Source organism: Natator depressus, chromosome 5, assembly GCF_965152275.1.
Source record: "Natator depressus isolate rNatDep1 chromosome 5, rNatDep2.hap1, whole genome shotgun sequence".
In the NCBI taxonomy this organism is placed as follows: Eukaryota; Metazoa; Chordata; order Testudines; family Cheloniidae; genus Natator; species Natator depressus.
In genome coordinates, this window is record NC_134238.1 from 25748770 (window position 1) to 25771323 (window position 22554).

A 22554-nucleotide genomic window follows, 5' to 3' on the forward strand; every position below is an offset into this window, starting at 1 on the left:
AGGAGTGGTGGACACATTGCGAGCTGTGACAGGTAAGGGTGTTAGGTCTGTACTGGCCAAGTAGGAGCAATCAGAATGACATGAGCTCTGTCCCTTTTTATTTTCAGTTATCATATGGGGGGAAAAAACCCAAACATTTATTGAACACTTCTGCATTATTTACAATTCTACCCTAGTAATAGACCAAATGGGCTTCATAATGTAGGTGGTAATGAACAACAATTTTTCATCTCAATAAGCTGGTGAATGCTTGCTCTTAATTTCTGGCTCATCAAATACATCACTTACCTCCCACATTGCTGACCCTAAAAAAGTCTATCTGTAATTACCCTACTGCTGTTGGCCTATGCATATACCAAATAAAGTTAAGACTTGCTACATGAGTTGCCATTATTATTTTATTGAGGGCATTCGCTGACACTTTTGTGTCAGATTAAAATCAAGAGGTGATCAACTGATGTTCCTAGGCTACTCACTTGTTTGTTAGCAGTATGAAAATGACAGGAATAGGTTTTGACCTGCACAGCAATAAAGGTGTGTGTGCTAGAGGACAAAGAGAGCTTGAAAACTAAAATGTTTCATTAGGAAGGTACTGTCAACCAGTTTCACTGCTTAAAATTGATCAGTTCTAGGAAATAGTTGTGCTCTGGAAAACTACAGATGGATGTAAAAAAGTAGCTGTATAAAATGCCTGAATTAATATTTTACTAAAGGCAGCTGATGCTAAAAGTGAAAACTATCCACATTTGCTGGTCTTTCCCGCTGCCATCTTTTCACCAAATCTAACGAATAAATACTCATGGTCTCTGCATGCTAAACACTTACCTGAGTCCTTAAATCGTAACTTTTCTAGATATCTTTCTCAAAGCTATGCTGTAGTTCTTGCTGCTAAGTAAGAAACAGAAGTCAGACTGGTCCTTAAAATCTCTGAAGAAGAAAGGAATTGGAAGAACTTTAGCTTAGGGTCACCACCTATGACTTAGAATAGAAGGCACTAATATAAAAATGCAAAAGCAAACCCTCTACTGTTTTTTGATGTATTGGGAGGAATATCACTGTAAACAGACAAAACCAAGATTTTATTAAAACCAAATCAAAATATCACACTTGTTAATATACTTAATAGTTAACACTAACTGCATTGCTCTAAAAGTATAAAATGAAACTTTTTACTGAGTTGATATTAAAGTAGTTGAAGGAGAAAACCTGATCATTAAAACTCTTTAAATTGTCTGTACACTTATTTTGAGAAATAAAGTCAATATTGGCACACAAGTTCCCTTACCCACTCAGTTACAGCATTGCTCAATGGAGGATTAAAAACTGGTGGGTCTCAACATGGTACTGCATGACATCTTGATTCCCTGTTTACAATTACAAGTCAATAGTATTTCTATAACAAATTCTGTAAAGCATCTATCAACCTAACTTGGAATTACATTAAACTAACTGATATTTTTCTTATGAGATTACAAGAGTCTGTCCTGAGCACAAGAGAAGCTGAAGAGACAATGCACATTAACACCAAAGTATATGGTCTTTAACCAGGAAACTGAGGAACCTATTTCAAAGAGATTCAAACACTTTCCATGGTACAAGAGCCATAGTCCACTATTGAGTTTTAAGCATAACTGCAAATTGATTTCAGTGAAGGGTTCTGTTTAAAATACAATGGAATGGTAGGGCCGTACAGAGGTCGAGACATCTTCTCTTCACTTTTCTTCCACATTCGCTACCATAGCCTCAACAGCGTTCCAGTCCAGTTTGCTCAGGATACTTCCTGTGCTTTCAGATACACTGTCATTAATGCTAAGAGGAGAACAATCCTCTTCATGAGGCACAGAGACCTATGAGGGAAAAAGAGGGTGAACAGTGAGCCAAGGTACATATAAGGCCTCTAGAAATCCCTATACAGATAGCTAAAGTGCTCATCGTGTTGGTGTCGTAAACTTTTGTCCTGATTTAAACAATCATCTACTTAGACTTTTCTATAAAATATCTTGAGAACAAGACATGCTTGTGCTGAAGGGAAGCTAATTTCTCTTTTGCCTAAGCAACAAGGCTATTACACAATTGTGTCCCAGTTGGCTACTTGGTAGCAACTGAAGTGAGCCCCCAGCATACAAGAAATCAGTATGCACTTGCAAGGTTATAAGGTAGTTTGTTTTCCCAGTCCATGCTACACCAGTAAAGACATGGCAGTAGCAACAGCTTTATAATGAGAACATGAGGCTCTGCTAAACTGCTGCTGTAATATTTATAACAAGAATCCTCAGCTACTACCTCCACCTCCTGCACTCTCACACTTTGGATGTGAAACCTATTTCAAATGCAAAAGAGGTAATTAAGGGCATATGAAATACCTGTCCTTTGGACACAAGATAGGCACTGACTCCTTACCTCAAGTAGGGAATCATAATCGTCATGAAGGAGTCTTTGGATATCATCAGGGACACTCCAGGGACTTATTGAATCTCGCTCAGACTCATAATCAAGACCTGTCTCTTCTCTCTGAATTGCAGCTGCACAGGGTGTAGGTCTTCTCAGATTCCTTGTGCTGAGTGTTTGATAATCAGAGGCTGAATAGGGGAACACAAAGAAATCATGCCATGGTTTATGAATTTGTGATAAAATAAAAATCAGTATCCTTTATAGCTGTTTTGTTGAAATACTTCTAGCTAAATACCCAGTACCCTCGCTGTCCCTAAAATATTAGCAGCACTCCCCTACTCAGAGTATATCAGAAACTTCATGACTCATCTGTCCAATCATAGATCAGCAGATATTTCTTGCTATCTTTATGTAGTCAGAGCACGGAGTGTTTGTCTTCCAGAAAACTAGCATGCAGAAACAAAATTCAGGATCAGGGAATGGATGCTGTAACATAATCCTATTCAAAAAATCAAAGCCTAAGCTAGGGAAAATGAGCTGCTTACCCTGCTACTAACTGGCCACAACATGACAAATCTCCAAATCCTCAGCTGAATATTACAAATACTATTAAAAAGGGGATGTTTGAACAAAGAGTGGGTGAAAGTCATGGCTAAATAAATTTAGAATGGCCTAATCTCTTCAGAACCTATTTCAAAATGAGAGCAACTCCAGCATATGTCCTTGACTGGGAGTGGAGACCAGGGATATTCCATGGTTCTAGAGCTTGGATCTCCACAAAAGGATAAATAGCTTTTTGTGAAAAGCCTTTTTTGTAAATGTTCTTAATTTTAAGATTTAAGCCCCACAGATTTCTCAAGATCATAGAAACAACTGTTATGGGACCAAATTCATTACTATATTAATGATTAGGACACAGCTGTTAAACTGGGTGGAATGTGCCTAAGAGAGAATACTGTGGTGAAAGACGACAGTAGCCTACCACTGCAGTGCACTTGCTTAGGTAATTTTTTTGGCTCAAGACTGATAAATAGATCTGGTGAACTCCAATGACCATTCCCCCCACAAACTGGAGGCCTCATAACCCAACAGAACCACTTCATGGAAGAAATGAATACGGTTTTGTAAATTAAAATGTCGAGTTTCAAATGTAGGTTGTTTTGTGTAACCAGTAGGCCAAAAAGAACAAGAATCAAATTTCTTATCATGTAGCTCAGAAGGGCACTTTAATGTTTAAACTATATCAACAACTTTTAGCAATACTGATCAAAAGGTCAAATGCTAAATTTGTTTTCTCCTCTTGTATTCAGCAGCCTACAATGACTAACAATGCACAATTTTAAGATTTTTGTTAAACAAAAAGATGGAAATTACGTCAGTCAGAGACAAGGCTAGAAGTTTGTTTTATAGAATATATTCCAAAACTCATTAAATCCCCCATTTAAAAAAAATATACAGTCCCACTAGAGACTCTCCTTTGAATTTAACTTCTATGAAAATAAGCCCAAGACCCTGGATTTTGGAGGTATACAGTAATACATTAATAAAAAATGCCGCCTTTGATTCTTCTAGTTACACAAGCTCAGTAGCATATGGTGCCTTATAGTCCCCTAGATTCTCTGACATTCTCTCTGGACTCATGCATAGGTGATGTTGCTGCAGTTCAGTTTCTTGAAGCAGATGTCATACTTTCCTCGACCTTGGAATCAAGGACATTGGAGGACAGTCTAGACTCCCAACATGAAGTGATTTTTTGAAGATGCCCTGGCCTCAGTAATTCATGCCTTTGTCATTTCTTGGCTGGACTACAGAAACATGATATACCTGAGCATGAAGTCTTCAGCACTTGGGAAACTCCAACTAGTACACAATGCTGCAGCACATTTCCTCAGCAACACAGGCTACTGTGAGCACATCAAACTTGTTCTCCGCTCTCTAAACTGGCTCCTAACAGAACTCTGAATCAAGTTCAAGGTCTCATAGATTCATAGATATTTAGGTCAGAAGGGACCATTATGATCATCTAGTCTGACCTCCTGCACAACGCAGGCCACAGAATTTCACCCACCACTCCTACAAAAAAACCTCACACCTATATCTGTGCTATTGAAGTCCTCAAATCGTAGTTTAAAGACTTCAAGGAGCAGAGAATCCTCCAGCAAGTGATCCGTGCCCCATGCTACAGAGGAAGGCGAAAAACCTCCAGGGCCTTCCAATCTGCCCTGGAGGAAAATTCCTTCCCAACCCCAAATATGGCGATCAGCTAAACCCTGAGCATATGGGCAAGATTCATCAGCCAGATACTACGAAAATTCTTTCCCAGGTAACTTGGATCTTACCCCATCTAATAACCCATCACAGGCCATTGGGCCTATTTACTATGAATATTTAATTACCAAAACCATGTTATCCCATCATACCATCTCCTCCATAAACTTATCGAGTTTAATCTTAAAGCCAGATAGATCTTTTGCCCCCACTACTTCCCTCGGAAGGCTATTCCAAAACTTCACTCCTCTGATGGTTAGAAACCTTCGTCTAATTTCTAATCTAAATTTCCTAGTGGCCAGTTTATATCCATTTGTTCTTGTGTCCACATTGGTACTGAGTTTAAATAATTCCTCTCCCTCTCTGGTATTTATCCCTCTGATATATTTATAGAGAGCAATCATATCTCCCCTCAACCTTCTTTTAGTTAGGCTAAACAAGCCAAGCTCCCTGAGTCTCCTTTCATAAGACAAGTTTTCCATTCCTCGGATCATCCTAGTAGCCCTTCTCTGTACCTGTTCCAGTTTGAATTCATTCCTTCTTAAACATGGGAGACCAGAACTGCACACAGTATTCCAGGTGAGGTCTCACCAGTGCCTTGTATAACGGTACTAAAACCTCCTTATCCCTACTGGAAATACCTCTCCTGATGCATCCCAAGACCACATTAGCTTTTTTCACAGCCATATCACATTGGCAGCTCATAGTCATCCTATGATCAACCAATACTCCAAGGTCCTTTTCCTCCTCTGTTACTTCTAAGTCCTTATCTTAAAGGAACTCCATGGTCTGGGTCCAGGATATATCTTAAAGACCACTAAAGCTCCAGGATTAACACCATGGTCAACAACTTCACTCCTCTGGCACAATGGAACTCTATAATAAGGAAAAACTTGAATGTGTGGGAGACAGAACTTTATCAGAGGCTGGTCCAAGACTGTGGAATGAGCTCCCCCGAGAACTAAGGGCCATCACAAACCTCGCCACCTTCCCTCACAAGTACAAGGGAAATTTCTTTAACGTGCCTCCTTATAAATGCCTATCATCATGTATATTTAAAAAACCTACCAAAATAAGACACTCCACTGCTTATGCTTGTCCTTTGAGGATGAGTGATTGGACAATATGTGACATGCACAGTAACATTGCTTAATGCATGACTGGAAGGCACTCACACATTATGGTGACACAGTATAAAAAGCTACAGATAATACAATATATGCAATACAACGAGTCAAGTATCAGGGGGGTAGCCGTGTTAGTCTGTTTCCACAAAAACAACAAGAAGTCCGGTGGCACCTTAAAGACGAATGGATTTATTTGGGCATAAGCTTTTGTGGGTAAAAAACCACTTCACAGATGCAACTGAAGTGGTTTTTTACCCACGAAAGCTTATGCCCAAATAAATCCGTTAGTCTTTAAGGTGCCACTGGACTCCAATACAATGAGTGGCACTTAAACTTTTTAGGCAGTAATCAGCAAGCTTCTTATATTCTCCTGAGGAACTGACAATTGGAATTGGATCTTGCTATGACAACTGGTCTGAAATTTCTCAATGTAATATTTTCCTATCAAAACTGAAATGTTTCATGGGAATGTGTTGATTCTGATGAAACTCAGAGGGAAATCTACTTGGTTTCCTGCCCATTCACCTGCCTAGCTTGTGGGCAGGCTGTGAGATTATGAGGACACTTTCCAAATGTTCTTAGAACCCTTAGTAAAAGCCTTAACTACTACTTAACTAAGCCTTAACTAAGATATGATAAGTAGACCTAATTACACAAAAGGAGACTCCAGCTGGAGGTCACATAACCCAAAAGTCCATAAACAACCATTTTAGAAAAATACTAACTTCATACAGAAATAGCAAATAGACAGGACAATCAAACAGAGTCACACCACATGAGGCTAGTTCGAGTAGGGTCTCTACTCCATTACACTACTTAAACACCAGTGATACTAGCATAAACATGGGTAATGGAAAGGAGACTTAGGCCTCAATATATCCTAAATTCCTTTTCCAAACCTTGTCTGGCCGAATTAGGTCTTCCTTTGCTCAGGCCCTGCCTCTGGCTTGCATTTTCTTGCAACCATGTTCTCCTCCGGTTAAAATCTGTCAGCATTCCTCTGTGAGTGACTTGGGACATTTGGTCTTGAGGTCGAATGGCAACTTGGAAAAGAAAAGATTTTTTTTTTTTTTTAATATAACTAGTTTCACACAGTGGAGCAGTGACTGTAAACCAAGCTCAAAAATTACTGCTCAAGACTCTTCTGCGCCTTCTCCTGCTTTAAACATTTGGAATTCCAGTCTATTTTAGAATCTGAATTTTGACTAACAATAACTTTGCAGATGTACCACAGGCACTCTCCAACTCATTTGAATCACTGATACATTAAATAGGAGTGTGTGCCACAGTAAACTGGGCTTTAACATCGAGGGCTGGAGTCTGGAAATTGGTACATTAGAAAAGAGGCAGAACAATGGGTTCCAAATTCACAGCAACAAACAGATCTGGAATAAGGCATTTTTCTAAAGTTTTGCCATTTTCTGCTCTACAAATGCACAAAAAGTTGAATATTTTCTGAGTAGTACCATATGACTGCTTTCACTCTCCTATCATAGATATATTTATTGTTTGTACTGCAGTACTACCTAGATGCCCTAATTGAGGGGAAACAGCCGTACAGAGAGATGAAGGGACTTGCTCAAGGTCACAATACTAATTTGAAATAAAGCTGGGAACTGAACCCAGTTAATCGCTACTTCTCTCCTGTGCTGCCTCTCGTACACTGCTTCATAAATGTATGAGCTTTACTATTTTCCTACTGCGATTCATAAATTCCATTTCATAGAAATGATGAGCTAAACAATGCATTTCAAGGCACTTACTGCACTTTTCAGGTTGTTAAAGGGCGTTCAATCATTGGTAGAACACGTCAAAACATTTAAAAATTCAAAAATTTTCAGTAAAAAAAATAGGGGGATACCTTCCCCCCCCCATTTTTCAACCAGTTCTAGTCTTGAGTACTGTGCCATATAAAAATACCACCTGAAATGTGCAGTAATAATTCAGAAATGCAATAATTTTGTCTTACTGTTTAAATAGTTACTTACCTCAGAGGTTTTTAGGTCTTGTAAAACACAGCACTCTATTAAACTTTTAGTTGAAAAGCACCATTTCTTTGTTCTGTATAGCTTACCTTGCCTAGAGTTAACAGGATAATGTCTTGCATTTCTAATCCTCCCTTTGGATATATTCTTCTGTAATACCACAGTGGCAGTTCCTAAAAAAACACATACAAACCAATTTTACTGCAACCAGTTTTAGTATTGTGTGTAATATAGGTGGGTTTTCAAAAGGGAAGAGAGAGAGAGTCAAGTAAGTGCCTGCTTCCTGGGTTCCACACTACCTTTTATTATGGACTCTGGACAAATTGCACAATAAAGGCCTTCATGAATATAGAAAGGAATGGTGAAGCAGTCAAATAACGGACATCCTATCTGAGTGGCTAAAGTCATCATAACAGCGACATTCTCATCTTCAAAGAACAATCCAGATCTTGGGTCTGGAGCCTGCATTACACCATAAGCTTGTTAGCTTCCATGTACAAATGGGGGGGGGGAGGCGCGTGAGGGGGGAGAGAGCAGAATTTCAATTCTTACCCCCAGACTGAGCTAAACCCTGAGGTGGAGTGGAATGAGATCTTGCTTTACCAAAGTCAGGTTTGGCAGCAGTTCTGCTCCTTTCAGCTTGACTTGCTGATAGACTGCGACTACCAGGACGACTTCTAAAGCAAGAAGAAAAAAAAATACATATTTACCACTGCTAGCAACATACAATTATACTAGTACAAATGTATTGCAATAAAAACAAACTATGTTTGAAACAATAATATCTAGGGGAGGATATTTAATAATTTGTAACATTAAATGAAATACCATTATTTTCTACAAGGCAATAAGCAGCAAAGTACAAAACAAAGAAGAGTTAACTATCTCGGTGATGTAAGTCACTTCTGTGGAAGTATTTCTTTCTAGAAAAGGAGAAGGGGTATAAATTCAAGAGGCTCTGCTGAAAACCAATACATATGTAAGCAGGGTCTGCATGAGCTCTCCTCTGACACCTACAGATGAGCTGGGGAAGAAGACTTCAGGAACCAACCTTTGTTGCATAGACATGCCCATTCTGCCTATGTGTGCAGCATCATGGGGCTGCTTTGCCCAAAAGATCACTTTTGGCTGGTGTTGGATCACAAGGCACTTTGTTATTGAGCGCAGTGGTAATAAAGTGTTGTTATCCTTGTTGTGTGAATCAAGGATAGCAGAACTGTGCTTGGCATACCCTGATTGAGGGACTCACCCTCAACTGAACTGCACTCGCTATGCAGGGGACAGGAGGGCCAAAGCCCAGTTTAGTTGAGGGAGGGTGGGGACAGGTGTTTGTACCTGGTGGTGTGGGTGCCATCTAAGAATCCTAGCCACCGTTTGACTAGCCTCTCTCTCCACTGTGTAATGACAGCTGATTATTTTGTTGTGTATCAATAGAGCTAAAAACACTAATAACCAGGCCTAAACATTTGACCTGTGATGAGACAGAATCTCTGGTGAAAGCAATTGCCTAGCCTGCACTGGCAATGAGGCTCCCACACTGAGAACATAAAGCTGTGTTAAGCGGTAGGACCTCAAGAAATCCTAGTAGGAGCGGCAGAGCAACGAGCGGCCAGTCAGGCGGCCAGTGCAGCTAGCGGAGTGGCCAGCTGAGCAGCCAGGGAGCAAGCAAAATGCCTTCTTTCCTCCACCCCCAGATGGGAGGTGAACTCATGTGAATGCACCTCTGAACTCTGGATCTTCACTGACCAAGGACAACAACTGTGAGTGGGGTGCAGTGGAGGGAGAAGTAACGGGCACATTAAAGGAACATTTAATTGTTGGACTTAAGAACCTGAGGCAAAATACACTGCCCCACCTACTTGGGGGAGGGTGTTTTGCTTATGAATCCTGCTTGCTTATGAATCTTGCTGGGTTTCTTTTCTCCTTTTTTATTAAAATTTTCTTTTCTACACTCAGACTCTATGCTTGCAAGAGGGGAACTATTGCCTCTTAGAGGCACCGAGAGGATGTTGTATTGCTGAAAAGGAACCCCTAGACCTTGTTGCTGCCAGTTCCACATGGCAGAAGTGTTACACATGCAACTACAAGTAGGATCAGGTAAGATGTTCAGTTTTCACTAGTCTAGGACTTTTAAAAAAAAAATTGGTGATTGTTACCAGATGTTACAGGGCTCATGCACTCATGAGCCACCAGATTCTCTCGGCTGTGCTCAGTATCTCCTGGATGCAGGTAAGTGGGGGTGGATTTGAAGGAGCTGGTTATCTGGCTATGATCCCCAAGGGGTAATCCACAAGCCATGCCAAAACAGCAGCATTCAATGCTCTGTTCTCTGGTGCTTGCCAGAGGATGGTGTAGGAGCTAGCTATGCTAGCTGTGTGCCAGCTGGAGACTTCCAAACACCAGGTTAAACATCAGCTAGAGAGACCCAGCCATTTTGCCCACTGCCATTACATTTAACTCATTCGAACTTAACCCATGTCACACAGGATAAATTGGTTAGTCTCTAAGGTGCCACAAGTACTCCTTTTCTTTTTGTGAATACAGACTAACACGGCTGTTACTCTGAAACATCTCAACTAGCAAATCTGATGTGCATTTGGGAGGCCTGTACACCAAAGTATGTTTGAATTGTAAATATGTTACCCTCTAGCAGATGTGGGGTGCTGCTTTCTGAAATCTCGAGGGGATCTCATTGTTTCAGACAATGGTCTAAATTCACCTGCAGGAAGCTGCACTGTCTCAGATAACATCTCGTTCATTAGGGAAAGCGCTTGTGAGACTCTAAGATTATGATGTTCAGAGAACAGGGCTCTTTGGAGAAAAGAGTAAGGCAAAAGTTACAAATTAGTTCATTATATCATTCAGTGAAAGTTATTTATTTTAACTAGAGCTGTTTTATGGATTCCTCAGTCCACTTTCATAACATCCTTTTATGATGGTTACTGAAAAACTTTCTGCAATCACTGAACTCAGTTGCACAAATTAAGATAATTGTTACAATTAACAGCTTCAATAGAATGAATCAGAACATTACATTAAAAATAGTTAATAGAATACAAAGATATAGACCAGAAAAAGTTAAATATTCAACTTTCTCCCAAATAAAATTTAATGAGAATTATGACGCAAACTGTTGATGCTTTTTACATCAAAAGTTATTAATATCTGAAACTCCAGAGTTAAGACAGACATAATTAGCTAGGCACTGAGACTGGCAGAATGGTTAAATTTAAAAGTACATAAGAAGTCCCAGAATGACACTCATAGTAACTTACTTATCTTTTTCATCTTTCTTTTTCTGGCTCAATTTGATTTCCTTTGCAGAGAGACCAAACTGCTATAAAAGAAAATGAAAACAAGCATTTAACTTGCTATACATTTTAGTTCACCTCCTAAAAATCTTATCAGATCTTATTTATTATAGCTACTCTTTTTGAGGTTAGACTGTGTCTTTGAGGCACTACCCAGAGTAAGGAGCAAAGTGGAACTGTACTGGCTCAGCAGGAGTTCAGGCTAATATTATGCCTTCAGTTCTCCCAAACTCAGGAAACATACCCAACCCCCGGGAGCCCAACTGCTTGTTCATATGGCACAAACTCTGCCAAGTCACCATTCCTGATTGTGTAAACCACATGCTTTAAACTGCAACATATTTTATTTTCAAAGAAAGGTTGTAATTGCCAACCCCAAGCATCAAATCTCCTGAGTCAAAATATCAAGAGATTGGCTTAACAATCGTGAGGGGTTTTTTTTACAAAATAATTTTTGGGGGGCGCCCTTTGGTTCTGGAGCTGCTAGAGAACATGTTTCCAATCTTTTGAGGTCCAGAAACTTTTTTCTAAATTAAAATAGGGATTCTCTCATCATCACATAACTCCAGGAGCAGAAACTTTAAGAAAAGCACCAAATATTCTGATACAAAAAAATCATGAGATCTGGCACATGGGAAAGGGCAAGAAAGCAGCAGGGAGGGAACATGGATTTGTCTGAATTATCTGTTTTGGCGCACAGATCAGAGCAACTCAGAACTGCCAAGAAACAATCAGAAGAAGAGCGTGGTAGTTACTAGACATGATCATTAGGAGTTTCTGAATGTGAACAGAAAGTCACCATTATGGGTAAGCAGTTTCCATGGCTTACATAGTTGCAACCTAAGAGCTGAGCCAATCATAGCTCAAAGACGGGAGGTTATCAATACAGGAGTTACTGACAGCTCTGTGGATCTGGCTGATCAGCACAAGACCAGAGGATGTGTTTGCTGTTGGGCAAGGTCTCAACCCCTGTAGAGCGTCAGCTACAGATTTCTTGTCGATTAAGTTGAAGAGAGCTCTTCACCTATAAGAACAGACTGAAATGCTGCTAGCTAGAAGCCACCAGATTTTTGGTTGCTGACAAGGCAACAGTTTGTATTTATTTATTTGGGGGGAGGGGAGAGGAGGTGACAACTGAGATACTGCAATTTCTTTCCAAGCCCTGAAGAATCCCAGGTGACATCACCACATTTTACATCACTCGATAGACTGAGAAATAGTCTCTGAAACAAGATTTGAGGGGGGAAATTGTGTTTATATGTGAGTCTGCTAAAGAATAGAAATGCAAAGGTTATGCTGAAATTACACTGTAGTGCAGATATTACAAACCAAACTTTCATTCTATGAATGTATACAGTAACAGAGGCAGAGTTTAGAAATTTGTGTAGGAAAAACTTTGGTGGCTTTACTACCTATGAACTTAAGAACCACCAAACTGGGTGAGACCAATGGTCCATTCTAGCACATGACAGTGGCCAATGCCAGAAGAAGCTTCAGAGGGAATGAACTGAACGGGGCAATTTGGAGTGATCCATCCCCTGTTGTCCAGTCCCATCTTCTAGCAGTTGAAAGTTTACTGACACCTGGTGCATGGTGTTGCATCTCTGACCATTTTGGCTAATAGCCATCGATGAACTTATCTAATTCTTTTTTGAACCTAGTTATATTTTTGGCCTTCAGAACATGTGTTGTGTGAAGAAGTACTTCCTTTTGTTTGTTTTAAACCCACTGCCTATTAATAGCTATTAGCTTTTGTTTTAAAAATTATTTAATATTCCAAATATATCCACAAACGTGAACAGTATTAAATGTAAATTATTCTTCTTCTTTGAGTATTTGCTCATGTCTATTCCATGTTGGTCTCTAATGTCGAGACACCGGTCTCCATCTGCCCAGCACCGGTTGCCAGTATCCCGGAGTCGGTCTCCAGTGAAAGGATGCCAGTCACTGTACTCTCGACATCGTTCCCCAGCACCTCGGGACTGCTCCCCGGACTCACCACGGCTGACAGGAGAAAGAGACAACGGCCCTTCCTCGGCCTTTGGACATGGAGTCATCTTCTTCGAGCTCTGGAGGTGAGTCAGCTCCCCCACAAAAGAGGCAATGTCATCCTGCCTATGCATTGGATTTCAGTGCAGGACTATCTATGGGAGTTTAGCCTCCAGGGCGGTGGGCACTTCAATGGCAATACTGGAACCCGGCGTGGTTCCCAGCGTTACCCGGACCATTCTCTCAGCCACTGTCTTTTGCGATCTCCCAAAGATAAGCTGCAGCCCTACCTAAGCAGGTTCTAGAAGCTGACTCAGGCTCTGACCATGGCTCTGAATCCTCGGCAGTACCCCCGGTAGAGACCACGCCCAGAGAGGTGGAAGAGCCAGTCCCTCCAGTAGTAGTGGCATTCTCATCATCCCCAGATGAGGTGGTTATGGGCCCCATGATCCCACTGCCTCCAGGTGACTTTGGTGCTCACCAGGAACTACTTAAGAGTTGCTGCCAACCTGGGACTGGAGGCAGAGGAATTGAAGGAGCCAATGAATAGCCTATTTGATATTTTGAATGCAGTGGGCCCCTCCAAAGTGGCCTTGCCAGTTCATGATGGGGTGGTAAAGCTGGTGAAGGCACTCTGCCAGACCCCATCATGTCTGCCCCCAATATCCAAAAGGGCAGAGAAAAAGTACTATGTTCACACCAAGGGATTCAAGTACATGTGTTCTCACCCTCCCCTGAGGTCCTTGGCAGTTTCTGTGGCTAAGGAGTGGGACAGACAGGGTGAGACGAGTGCCACACCCCAAAATAAAGATGTTAAGCAGCTCGATGCTAAGCTGCTGGGGAGATATGAATTTAATATCTGGGACTCAGTGACAAAATTTAAGGACTCCCTGCCTCAGGAGTTGTCATAAATATAAAGGGAAGGGTAACCACCTTTCTGTATACAGTGCTATAAAATCCCTCCTGGCCAGAGGCAAAACCCTTTCACCTATAAAGGCTTAAGAAGCTACGATAACCCCGCTGGCACCTGACCCAAAATGGCCAAGACGGGACAAAGGGTTTGGTCTGTCTGTGTGATGCTTTTGTTGGGAACAGATCAGGAATGCAGCCTTACAACTCCTGTTAAGTTAGTAAGTAATCTAGCTAGAAAATGTGTTCGATTTTCTTTTGTTTAATGGCTTGTAAAATAGGCTGTGCTGGAGGGAATGTATATTCCTGTTTTTGTGTCTTGTTGTAACTTAAGGTTTTGCCTAGAGGGATTCTCTGTTTTGAATCTGATTACCCTGTAAAGTATTTACCATCCTGATTTTACAGAGGAGATTCTTTTACCTTTTCTTTAAATAAGAACAATGAAAAAATCAATCAGGTTCTTAAAAGAAGAATTTTAAGATCCAAGGTTTTGGGTCTGTGTTCACCTGTATCAATTGGTGAGGATTATCATCAAGCCTTCCCCAGGAAAGGGGAAGGGGGGGATATTTTGGGAGAAGACGTCTCCAAGTGGGCTGTTTCCTTGTTCTTTGTTTAAAATGCTTGGTGGTGGCAGCATACTGTTCAAGGACAAGGCAGAGTTTGTACCTTGGGGAAGTTTTTAACCTAAGCTGGTAAGAATAAGCTTTGGGGGTCTTTCATGCAGGTCCCCACATCTGTATCCTGGGAGTTCAGAGTGGGGAAGGAACCTTGACAGGAGTCAAGGCAAGAGTTTCTGGTCATCATAGACAAAGGGAAGGTGGGGATCAGGACCTCTCTCCAGGCCGCCTTAGATGTGACAGACTCCGCAGCCAGGACAATGGTGTCAGCAGTGGCGATGAGACGCAGCTCTTGGTTGCAATCTTTGGGGTTCTCTCATGAGATTCAGCAGTTGGTACAAGAGCTCCCTTTTCAGGGAGCTGCACTGTTTTCTGAGCAAACAGATTCCAAACTGCATGATCTCAAGGAATCTAGGGCTACGCTGCGATCCTTAAGCCTTTATATACCATCAGCCTTGAGGAAACACATCATATCACTGCTGCTGCCCAGGTTCTCAGGAGCCCCCCAGACATGAGCCCTACAGGAGGAAAGGAAAAGGTTACATACACCATCAGGGCCAACCTTCTTCCTCCACATCCCAGCAGGACACTAGCCAGTTCACAAGTGGGAACAGGCAGGCCTTCTGAAGGCATGCTTGAGGATGACTTACCAGTCATTATTCCGGATCCATTGTCCCCTTTATTTTCAGACCGGCTTTCGCCCTACCTCCCTGCATGGTCATCAATCACATCGGACCGTTGGGTATTAAGTAGCATAGCAAAGGGGCACACCCTTCAGTTTCTATCACACCACCTCACCCCCGCTCCCCGTCCCTTTTCAGGGACCCTTCTCACAAGCAACTTCTCGTCCAATAGGTGCAAACCCTCCTGCGGGCAGGGGCTGTGGAACTAGTTCCTCCAGAACTGAGAGGGAGGAGGGGTTTCCTTTGATTCCCAAGGCAAAAGAGGGCCTCTGCCCCATCCTAGACCTGCAACGCCTCAACAAATATCTCAAGAAGCTGAGGTTCCAAATGGTCTCCCTGGACCTACATCAACCCCTCCCTGACTCCAAGGAACTGGTACACCGCCCTCGATTTGAAGGACATGTATTTCCACATCTTCATTTTCCGTGGACACAGGAGATTCCTCAGATTCGTGATGGGTCAGAGCCATGACCAATTTACAGCGCTTCCCTTTGGCCTGTTGAGTTTTCACAAAAAGTAGTTGCAGCCTATATCAGATGTTGAGGTATACAGATTTAGCCATATGTAGACGATTGGTTGATAAGAGACTGATCACAGGCTCAGGTTCAGCATAGTATCAACGTCATTCAAGCCATCTGTCTGGCTAAGGAACTCTTAATAAAAGGAACAAAGGTCAAAGTTCGTCCGGGTGCAGAAAATAGCATTTATAGACAGAATTCAATGCATCTCAGGCCTGGACCTTCCATCCAGAGTCCAGGTTCACAGCTATGGAGGACCTAATCATCTCAGCTAACCATGTGTGTGTACAGCTTCTAGGTCACTCTGGTGGCATGCACCTGTGTCATGCAGTACGCTTGACTATACCTCAGGCCACTTCAAATGTGGCTCACATCAGACTACTCCCTAAGCAGACACCGTTTAGACTTGATTCTAACCATTCCATCGCCAGTTCTGGCATCCCTGATGTGGTGGTTAGATTCAGACTTAGTGCTGACCGGGGTACCCTTTGCAACCCTACAGCTCATGATGACTTTGCATCAGATCAGGGGCGGGGTGCCCACGCTGGCAACATCAAGATCCAAGGTCTCTGGTCGCAGAGATCTATCAAGGCATATAAATGTAAAAGAACTCAGGGCAATACACTTGGCCTCCAAGGTGTTCCTTCCGCAACTCTCAGGCAAGTCAGTGCAGGTCTTGACGAACAACACAGTGGCAGTTTTCTATGTCAACAAGCAAGGAGGAGCTTGCTCCGGGATCATTTTCCAGGAAGTCCTCAGACTCTGGGAGTTTGGTGTGAAGCAGTCCATTCACCTGGAAGCATCGCATCTCTTTGAGGTCTGGAATGGGTTAGCATATCACCTCAGCAGGCCCTTTTCCTCTCACCACAAGTGGTCTCTCCACCTGGAGGTTGCCGGCCTCATCTTCCAGAGGTGGGTGACTCCCCAGGTGGACCTGTTCACCACTGCAGAGAGCAGGAAATGCCATTGGTTTTGTTTGAGGCTCGGTCAAGGCAAGGGCTCCCTGTCTGATGCCTTCCTGCTATCACGGAAGAACAACCTGCTGGACACCTTCCCCTCTGATTCTCCTGATTCACAAGGTCCTCCTGAAGATCAAAGGAGACAAGGGAAGAGTTACTGTAATTGCTCCAGCCTGGCCACATCAACATTGGTTCTGCATGCTTCTAGATCTTGCAGTGGCAGCCCCGTGGATGCGCCCACTCAGGTTGGACCTAATCTCACAAGATTGCGGACAGCTTCTTCATCCAAAGCTTGCCTCCCTGCACCTGACAGCATGGCTGCATCTGGACAAGAGGGCCTGCTTGGAACAAATCCAACCGGTCTTGCTAGGTAGCAGGAAACCCTCTACCAGAGCTACCTACCTGGCTAAGTGGAAACATTTCTCTTGCTGGGCAGCCGAGTGGAGCCTTTGCCTGACGCAAGCTTCTCTGCAGTCAATCTTAGACTATTTCCTTGGTCCGAAGCACCAAAGTCTATCATCATCACCACTCAAGGTCCACTTGGCAGCCATCTCAGCATTCCACCCTCCGATCCAAGGCAGATCGGTCTTCGCCCATGAGATAACAAACAAGTTCTTCAGAGGGTTGGAAAGGCTCTACCCATAAGTTCGCGACCCAATTCTTCCTTGGAACTTAAAACTTGACAGTAGCATCATGAGACCACCTCTCTCCTCCCCTACCTACACTGAAGGCAAAAAGAACGCTGGGAAGACAAAGACTTTGATTGAAGAAACACTGGTCCCAAGCTGAGAAGGAAATTCAGCCTGTGTATTAACAACTGTAACCTACCTTCAACATCCAGTGGGGTGAGAAAAGCTGTTTGATTCAAATCTTGCTTAGTCTGAAAGCTTAGGATTTAGAATGCATTACTTTTTATTTTCTTAGGTAACTATCTCTGACCTTTATGCCTACCACTTACAATCGCTTAAAATTTCATCTTTCTGTAGTTAATAAACTTTCTCATAAGGATAAAACATTAAAGTAAGTTTGTCCAAAATGCTTGGGGAATCTGCTCAGATTACAAGGGCTGGTGCATGTCCACTATCCTTTGACGAAGTGGTGAACTAATTAATATGAGCTTGCATTTTTCATTCTAGTTAAAGAAATATGGGTTGGACGGACTATAAGGTGGGTAGAAAGCTGGCTAGATCATCGGGCTCAGTGGGTAGTGATCAATGGCTCCATGTCTAGTTGACAGCCGGTATCAAGCGGAGTGCCCCAAAGGTCAGTCCCAGGGCCTTTTTTCTCCAATATCTTCATTAATGATCTGGAGGATGGCATGGATTGCACCCTCAGCAAGTTTGCAGATGACACTAAACTGGGAGGAGTAGTAGATACGCTGGAGGGTAGGGACAGGAGACAGAGGGACCTAGACAAATTAGAGGATTGGTCCAAAAGGAATCTGATGAGGTTTAACAAGGACAAGTGCAGAGTCCTGCACTAAGGACGGAAGAATCCCGTGCACCGCTACAGACTAGGGACCGAGCGGCTAGGCGGCAGTTCTGCAGAAAAGGACCTAGGGGTTATGGTGGACAAGAAGCTGGATAGGAGTCAACAGTGTGCCCTTTTTGCCAAGAAGGCTCCCTGCATTTTGGGCTGTATAAGTAGGGGCATTGCCAGCAGATCGAGGGATGTGATCGTTCCCCTCTATTCGACATTGGTGAGGCCTCATCTGGAGTACTGTGTCCAGTTTTGGGCCCCACACTACAAGAAGGATGTGGAAAAATTGGAAAAAGTCCAGCGGAGGCCAACAAAAATTATAAGGGGGCTGGAGCACATGATTTATGAGGAGAGCCTGAAGGAACTGGGATTATTTAGTCTGCAAAAGAGAAGAATGAGGGGAGATTTGATAGCTGCTTTCAACTACCTGAAAGGGGGGTTCTAAAGAGGATAGATCTAGACTGTTCTCAGTGGTACCAGATGACAGAACAAGGTGGTCTCAAGTTGCAGTGGGGGAGGATATTAGGTTGGATATTAGGAAAAAAATTGTCATTAGGAGGGTGGGGAAGCACTGGAATGGGTTACCTAGGGAGGTGGTGGAATCTCTTTCTAAATCTTCTAGGTTTTATACTGCTTGTGGTTGGGGACTTGGAATCTTTTGGTTTCTGCCAGTAGGGAAGCCAAGAACCCGGATTCTGAATGTACTGAGCACTTATGATTTCAAACTGAACACTGAGTTTGAGAGTCTCTGTGACAAACCCCTTCATCTTTTGATGGGAAAGGTTCCTTCTAACACATGCCAGTCATCAAGTTTCTACTGAACCTCTGTGTAAAACTGAATGTAGCCATGCATGTCTGAATGCATCACTGTCAAGGACAGTTTCCATTACTGCCATATCACCACCATTTAAAGGATGTCAAGATCTGACTGGCCTCACACATAAGAGCTCAGATTTTTAAATCAGTCTTGCTTCCCTTTGAGGGCAGAATTAATAAAGGTTCAGGCCTTCCTAACAACAAACTTTTACTGCTCTTGAAAGACAGGTATCTCCTAATGAAAGCTGAAAGAAACTTTTCATCTAAAGATATCACAGTCTCTTCCGTTGTAGTCAGGGGGTGACATATCATGAGAATAGCACATTTGCCTCTGACCTTAGTCACCTCCAACAACAAGGAAGAGTGAGAGGAACAGTTAGAAACATCCTATCGCTTACTAGTTTCAACTACCTACCTACCACCCTTGACACAACTAGGGTGGTATTCATCATCTTTCTCAAATCATCATCTTTCTCAAAATTCAACAGTCCCCAACAACCTAAATGTAGGAAATTTTGTAAACACACAGTTATCCAATTAGTTTTCCAAATAATCATTGATTATTAACCATCTCTCCAAACTTGCACTACCCAACTCAGCCTTAATTTATACCAGGGGTGGCCAACCTGAGCCTGAGAAGGAGCCAGAATTTACCAATGTACATTGACAAAGAGCCACAGTAATATGTCGGCAGCTCCCCATCACCCTCCCGACCCCGCTCCCAGCGCCTCCCACCCACCAGCAGCCCCGCCAATCAGCACCTCCCCCTTCCTCTCCGTACCTCCCAATCAGCTGTTTCATGGCATGCAGGAGGCTCTGGGGAGGAGGGAGGGCACTGCAGACTGAGGGGAGGGGGCGGGAAGGGGTAGTGTGGCGGCAGGGCCTGTGGCAGAGCCAGGGGTTGAGCAGTGAGCACCCCCTGGCACACTGGAAAGTTGGCGCCTGTAGCTCCTACCCCGGAGTCGGTGCCTATGCAAGGAGCCGCATGTTAACTTCTGAAAAGCCGCATGTGGCTCTGGAGCCACAGGTTGGCCACCCCTGGTTTATACCAATCCATTAAAAGAAATTCATATTTTTTTTGCCACACTAACTTATATTAATGCAACAGTGACTATTCCAGACACCCAGTAATCTTACCATATTATTTCTCAAATTAAATGGATTATATTCTCTTTCTCTTTGTTCATCCAGTTTTTTAAGATATTCTGTCAGTCTTTCTTTCCTTTTTCTTTTCATCCATGCTTGTATCTCTTTTCTCTCTCTTTCTGTTTTTGGAGAATGTCCAGCTGCAGTATCATGGATTCTGAGGACAGGTATAAGCGTGAAACAATTCAGTATGTGTCCTTTAAACTATAGTGATGAGGGTTACATGAAAACACAGATATATAATGATATACTAAAATTCAGACACAAAAAGCCTAAATAATGATCAACTGGAATAGTAATTTATTATATAAAGTGTAACTTACTAGAAATCCTGGCATGCAAATATTTTTCACGGGGTTTTCTAAAGGTATCTTTTCTTTTTGATTGTGTATTTAGGCTACATACAGATAATGCTCTGGAATCAAAGCTTTAAATAAAAAATTGTTCTTGGTACAAAGGTGGGAAAAGATAAAAAGAGAAGAGTTTTTAAGTATTCTTTAAATATATAGTAATGGTATAAGAACCTAGAGAACTAGATTAGATAGATACCATCATCTATCTTTTCCCATGCCACTATGTAGGGTCACCTAAACGAGAACATCTGTCTAAGACTGAAAAGATTGTTTTAAATAGAGGAAAAGGTTTTTTCATATTTAACAATATAATCTTAATGGGACCCTTTGTAGAACAATTGGTAATGTTAATTTAAGATGCTCATCATAAAATTTAACTAAGACTCTCTTTAATATGTGAATACCTTTTTGAATCTTTTAATGATAGTGTAATGGCCAATAATAAATATTAGTAACATTACTCAGGATTTATATAGCAGTTTGCCTTCCAAGGGCTTTAGAAATAGACTAAATAAATAATCCTTGCTGTACCTCTTTAAGGTAAGTAGGTAGATAAGTATTATCTCCATTTTATAAACAGAAAAACCGACTAAGAGAAACTAAGGGCTTGTCTACATGAGGACATCCAGGAAAATTAATCCAAATTAACTAAAGGTGTCAATTTGAAGTGGATTAGTTAAATAGCATTAAATCCCTGTGTGAAAACTGTTATTCAGAATTGAAGTGGCCTTAATTTGATTTAGGTTAATTCACTCTGGAAGTGAATTAATATTAACTGAGTTAAGGTCACTTTATTTCTGAATGGGGATGTACACACAGGGGCTCACTGTGGTTTAACTCAGGGAAGCCAATTAATTTCTGTCAAAGTCCAAATTTCTTGGTCAATGTACAGTAAAGGTCCAGATGCCAGAGAAACATTTTTCACACCGCAAGTGTCCCTGTTCAACAAACACATACAATGCTGTTTAATATAGCCAGAGGGTTGTGGGAGGTGTGCAGTGATCGGTGCCCCAGCACAAGCAGATGCTACGAGACTCGGCTGGGCATTTACCAGCCAGGTTGTAGGGTTGCCAGTTTTGGTTGGACATATTCCTGGAGAGGTTTCATCACATAACATAATCTTTAATTAAAAATTAATCTTTTAATTCCTGGAGAGTTGCCTGGCAGGGCCCAGGGCCCATGAGTTACAGGCTACATAGCCCAGCCAGTACCACCATCTCCAGGGAAACCAGAAAAGAGTTTGAATTAGTGCCCCAACAGAACTGCCCTCTGATGGGGCTGCTCAGTGTGCAAGTCACACCCCATCACTTCCTGATTGGAGAGGCTGGGTGTAGCAGAGTCACACTTAGGCTATCTGTCTCTCCCTCAGCATCCCCTCCCCTGCCAAATCAGCTGCCTGGGGATACCCTGCGCCCCGCAGCGCAGCCCAGCTGCTCGCCCCCAAGCGGTTCCTGAAAGAACGATTACTCGCCTTCTTGTAACTGTTCTTCGAGATGTATTGTTCATGTCCATTCCAATGAGGGGCATGTGCGCGCATGCACAGCAGCCGGAAGATTCTTCCCCTAGCAGCATCCGTCAGGTCAGCTTGGGCGCCCCCTGGAGTCGCACCTTCATGGTGCTCAGTATAGAGCCCTGCCGACCCACCACTCCCTCAGTTCCTTCTTGCCAGCTACAGAGGGGTAGGAGGGTGTGTACTGGAATGGACATGAACAGCACATCTCAAAGAACACAACACATCTTTGAGTCAACAGTGTGCCGTTGTTGCCAAGAAGGCCAATGGCATTTTGGGATGATAAGTAGGGACATTGCCAGCAGATCGAGGGACATGATCGTTCCCCTCTATTCGACATTGGTGAGGCCTCATCTGGAGTAGTGTGTCCAGTTTTGGGCCCCACACTACAAGAAGGATGTGGAAAAATTGGAAAAACTCCAGCGGAGGCCAACAAAAATGATTAGGGGACTGGAACATATGACTTATGAGGAGAGGCTGAGGGAACTGGGAT

The 22554-nt window shown here is 42.6% G+C and overlaps 1 protein-coding gene across 1 annotated transcript in view; it reads right to left on the bottom strand.

The window, feature by feature from the left end:
• Positions 1-221: 221 nt before the first annotated feature.
• Positions 222-22554, bottom strand: part of CPLANE1 (ciliogenesis and planar polarity effector complex subunit 1) — a 183830-nt gene continuing 161497 nt past the window's right edge. The window contains exons 47-54 of the mRNA XM_074952488.1: positions 20190-20355; positions 11047-11108; positions 10415-10582; positions 8324-8448; positions 7861-7944; positions 6686-6829; positions 2401-2579; positions 222-1847 (exon numbers count right to left, since the gene is read on the bottom strand). Coding sequence (XP_074808589.1) covers positions 1713-1847; positions 2401-2579; positions 6686-6829; positions 7861-7944; positions 8324-8448; positions 10415-10582; positions 11047-11108; positions 20190-20355 — 1063 coding nt within the window. The 3' untranslated portion in view covers positions 222-1712. The remainder of the gene's footprint in view (positions 1848-2400; positions 2580-6685; positions 6830-7860; positions 7945-8323; positions 8449-10414; positions 10583-11046; positions 11109-20189; positions 20356-22554) is intronic.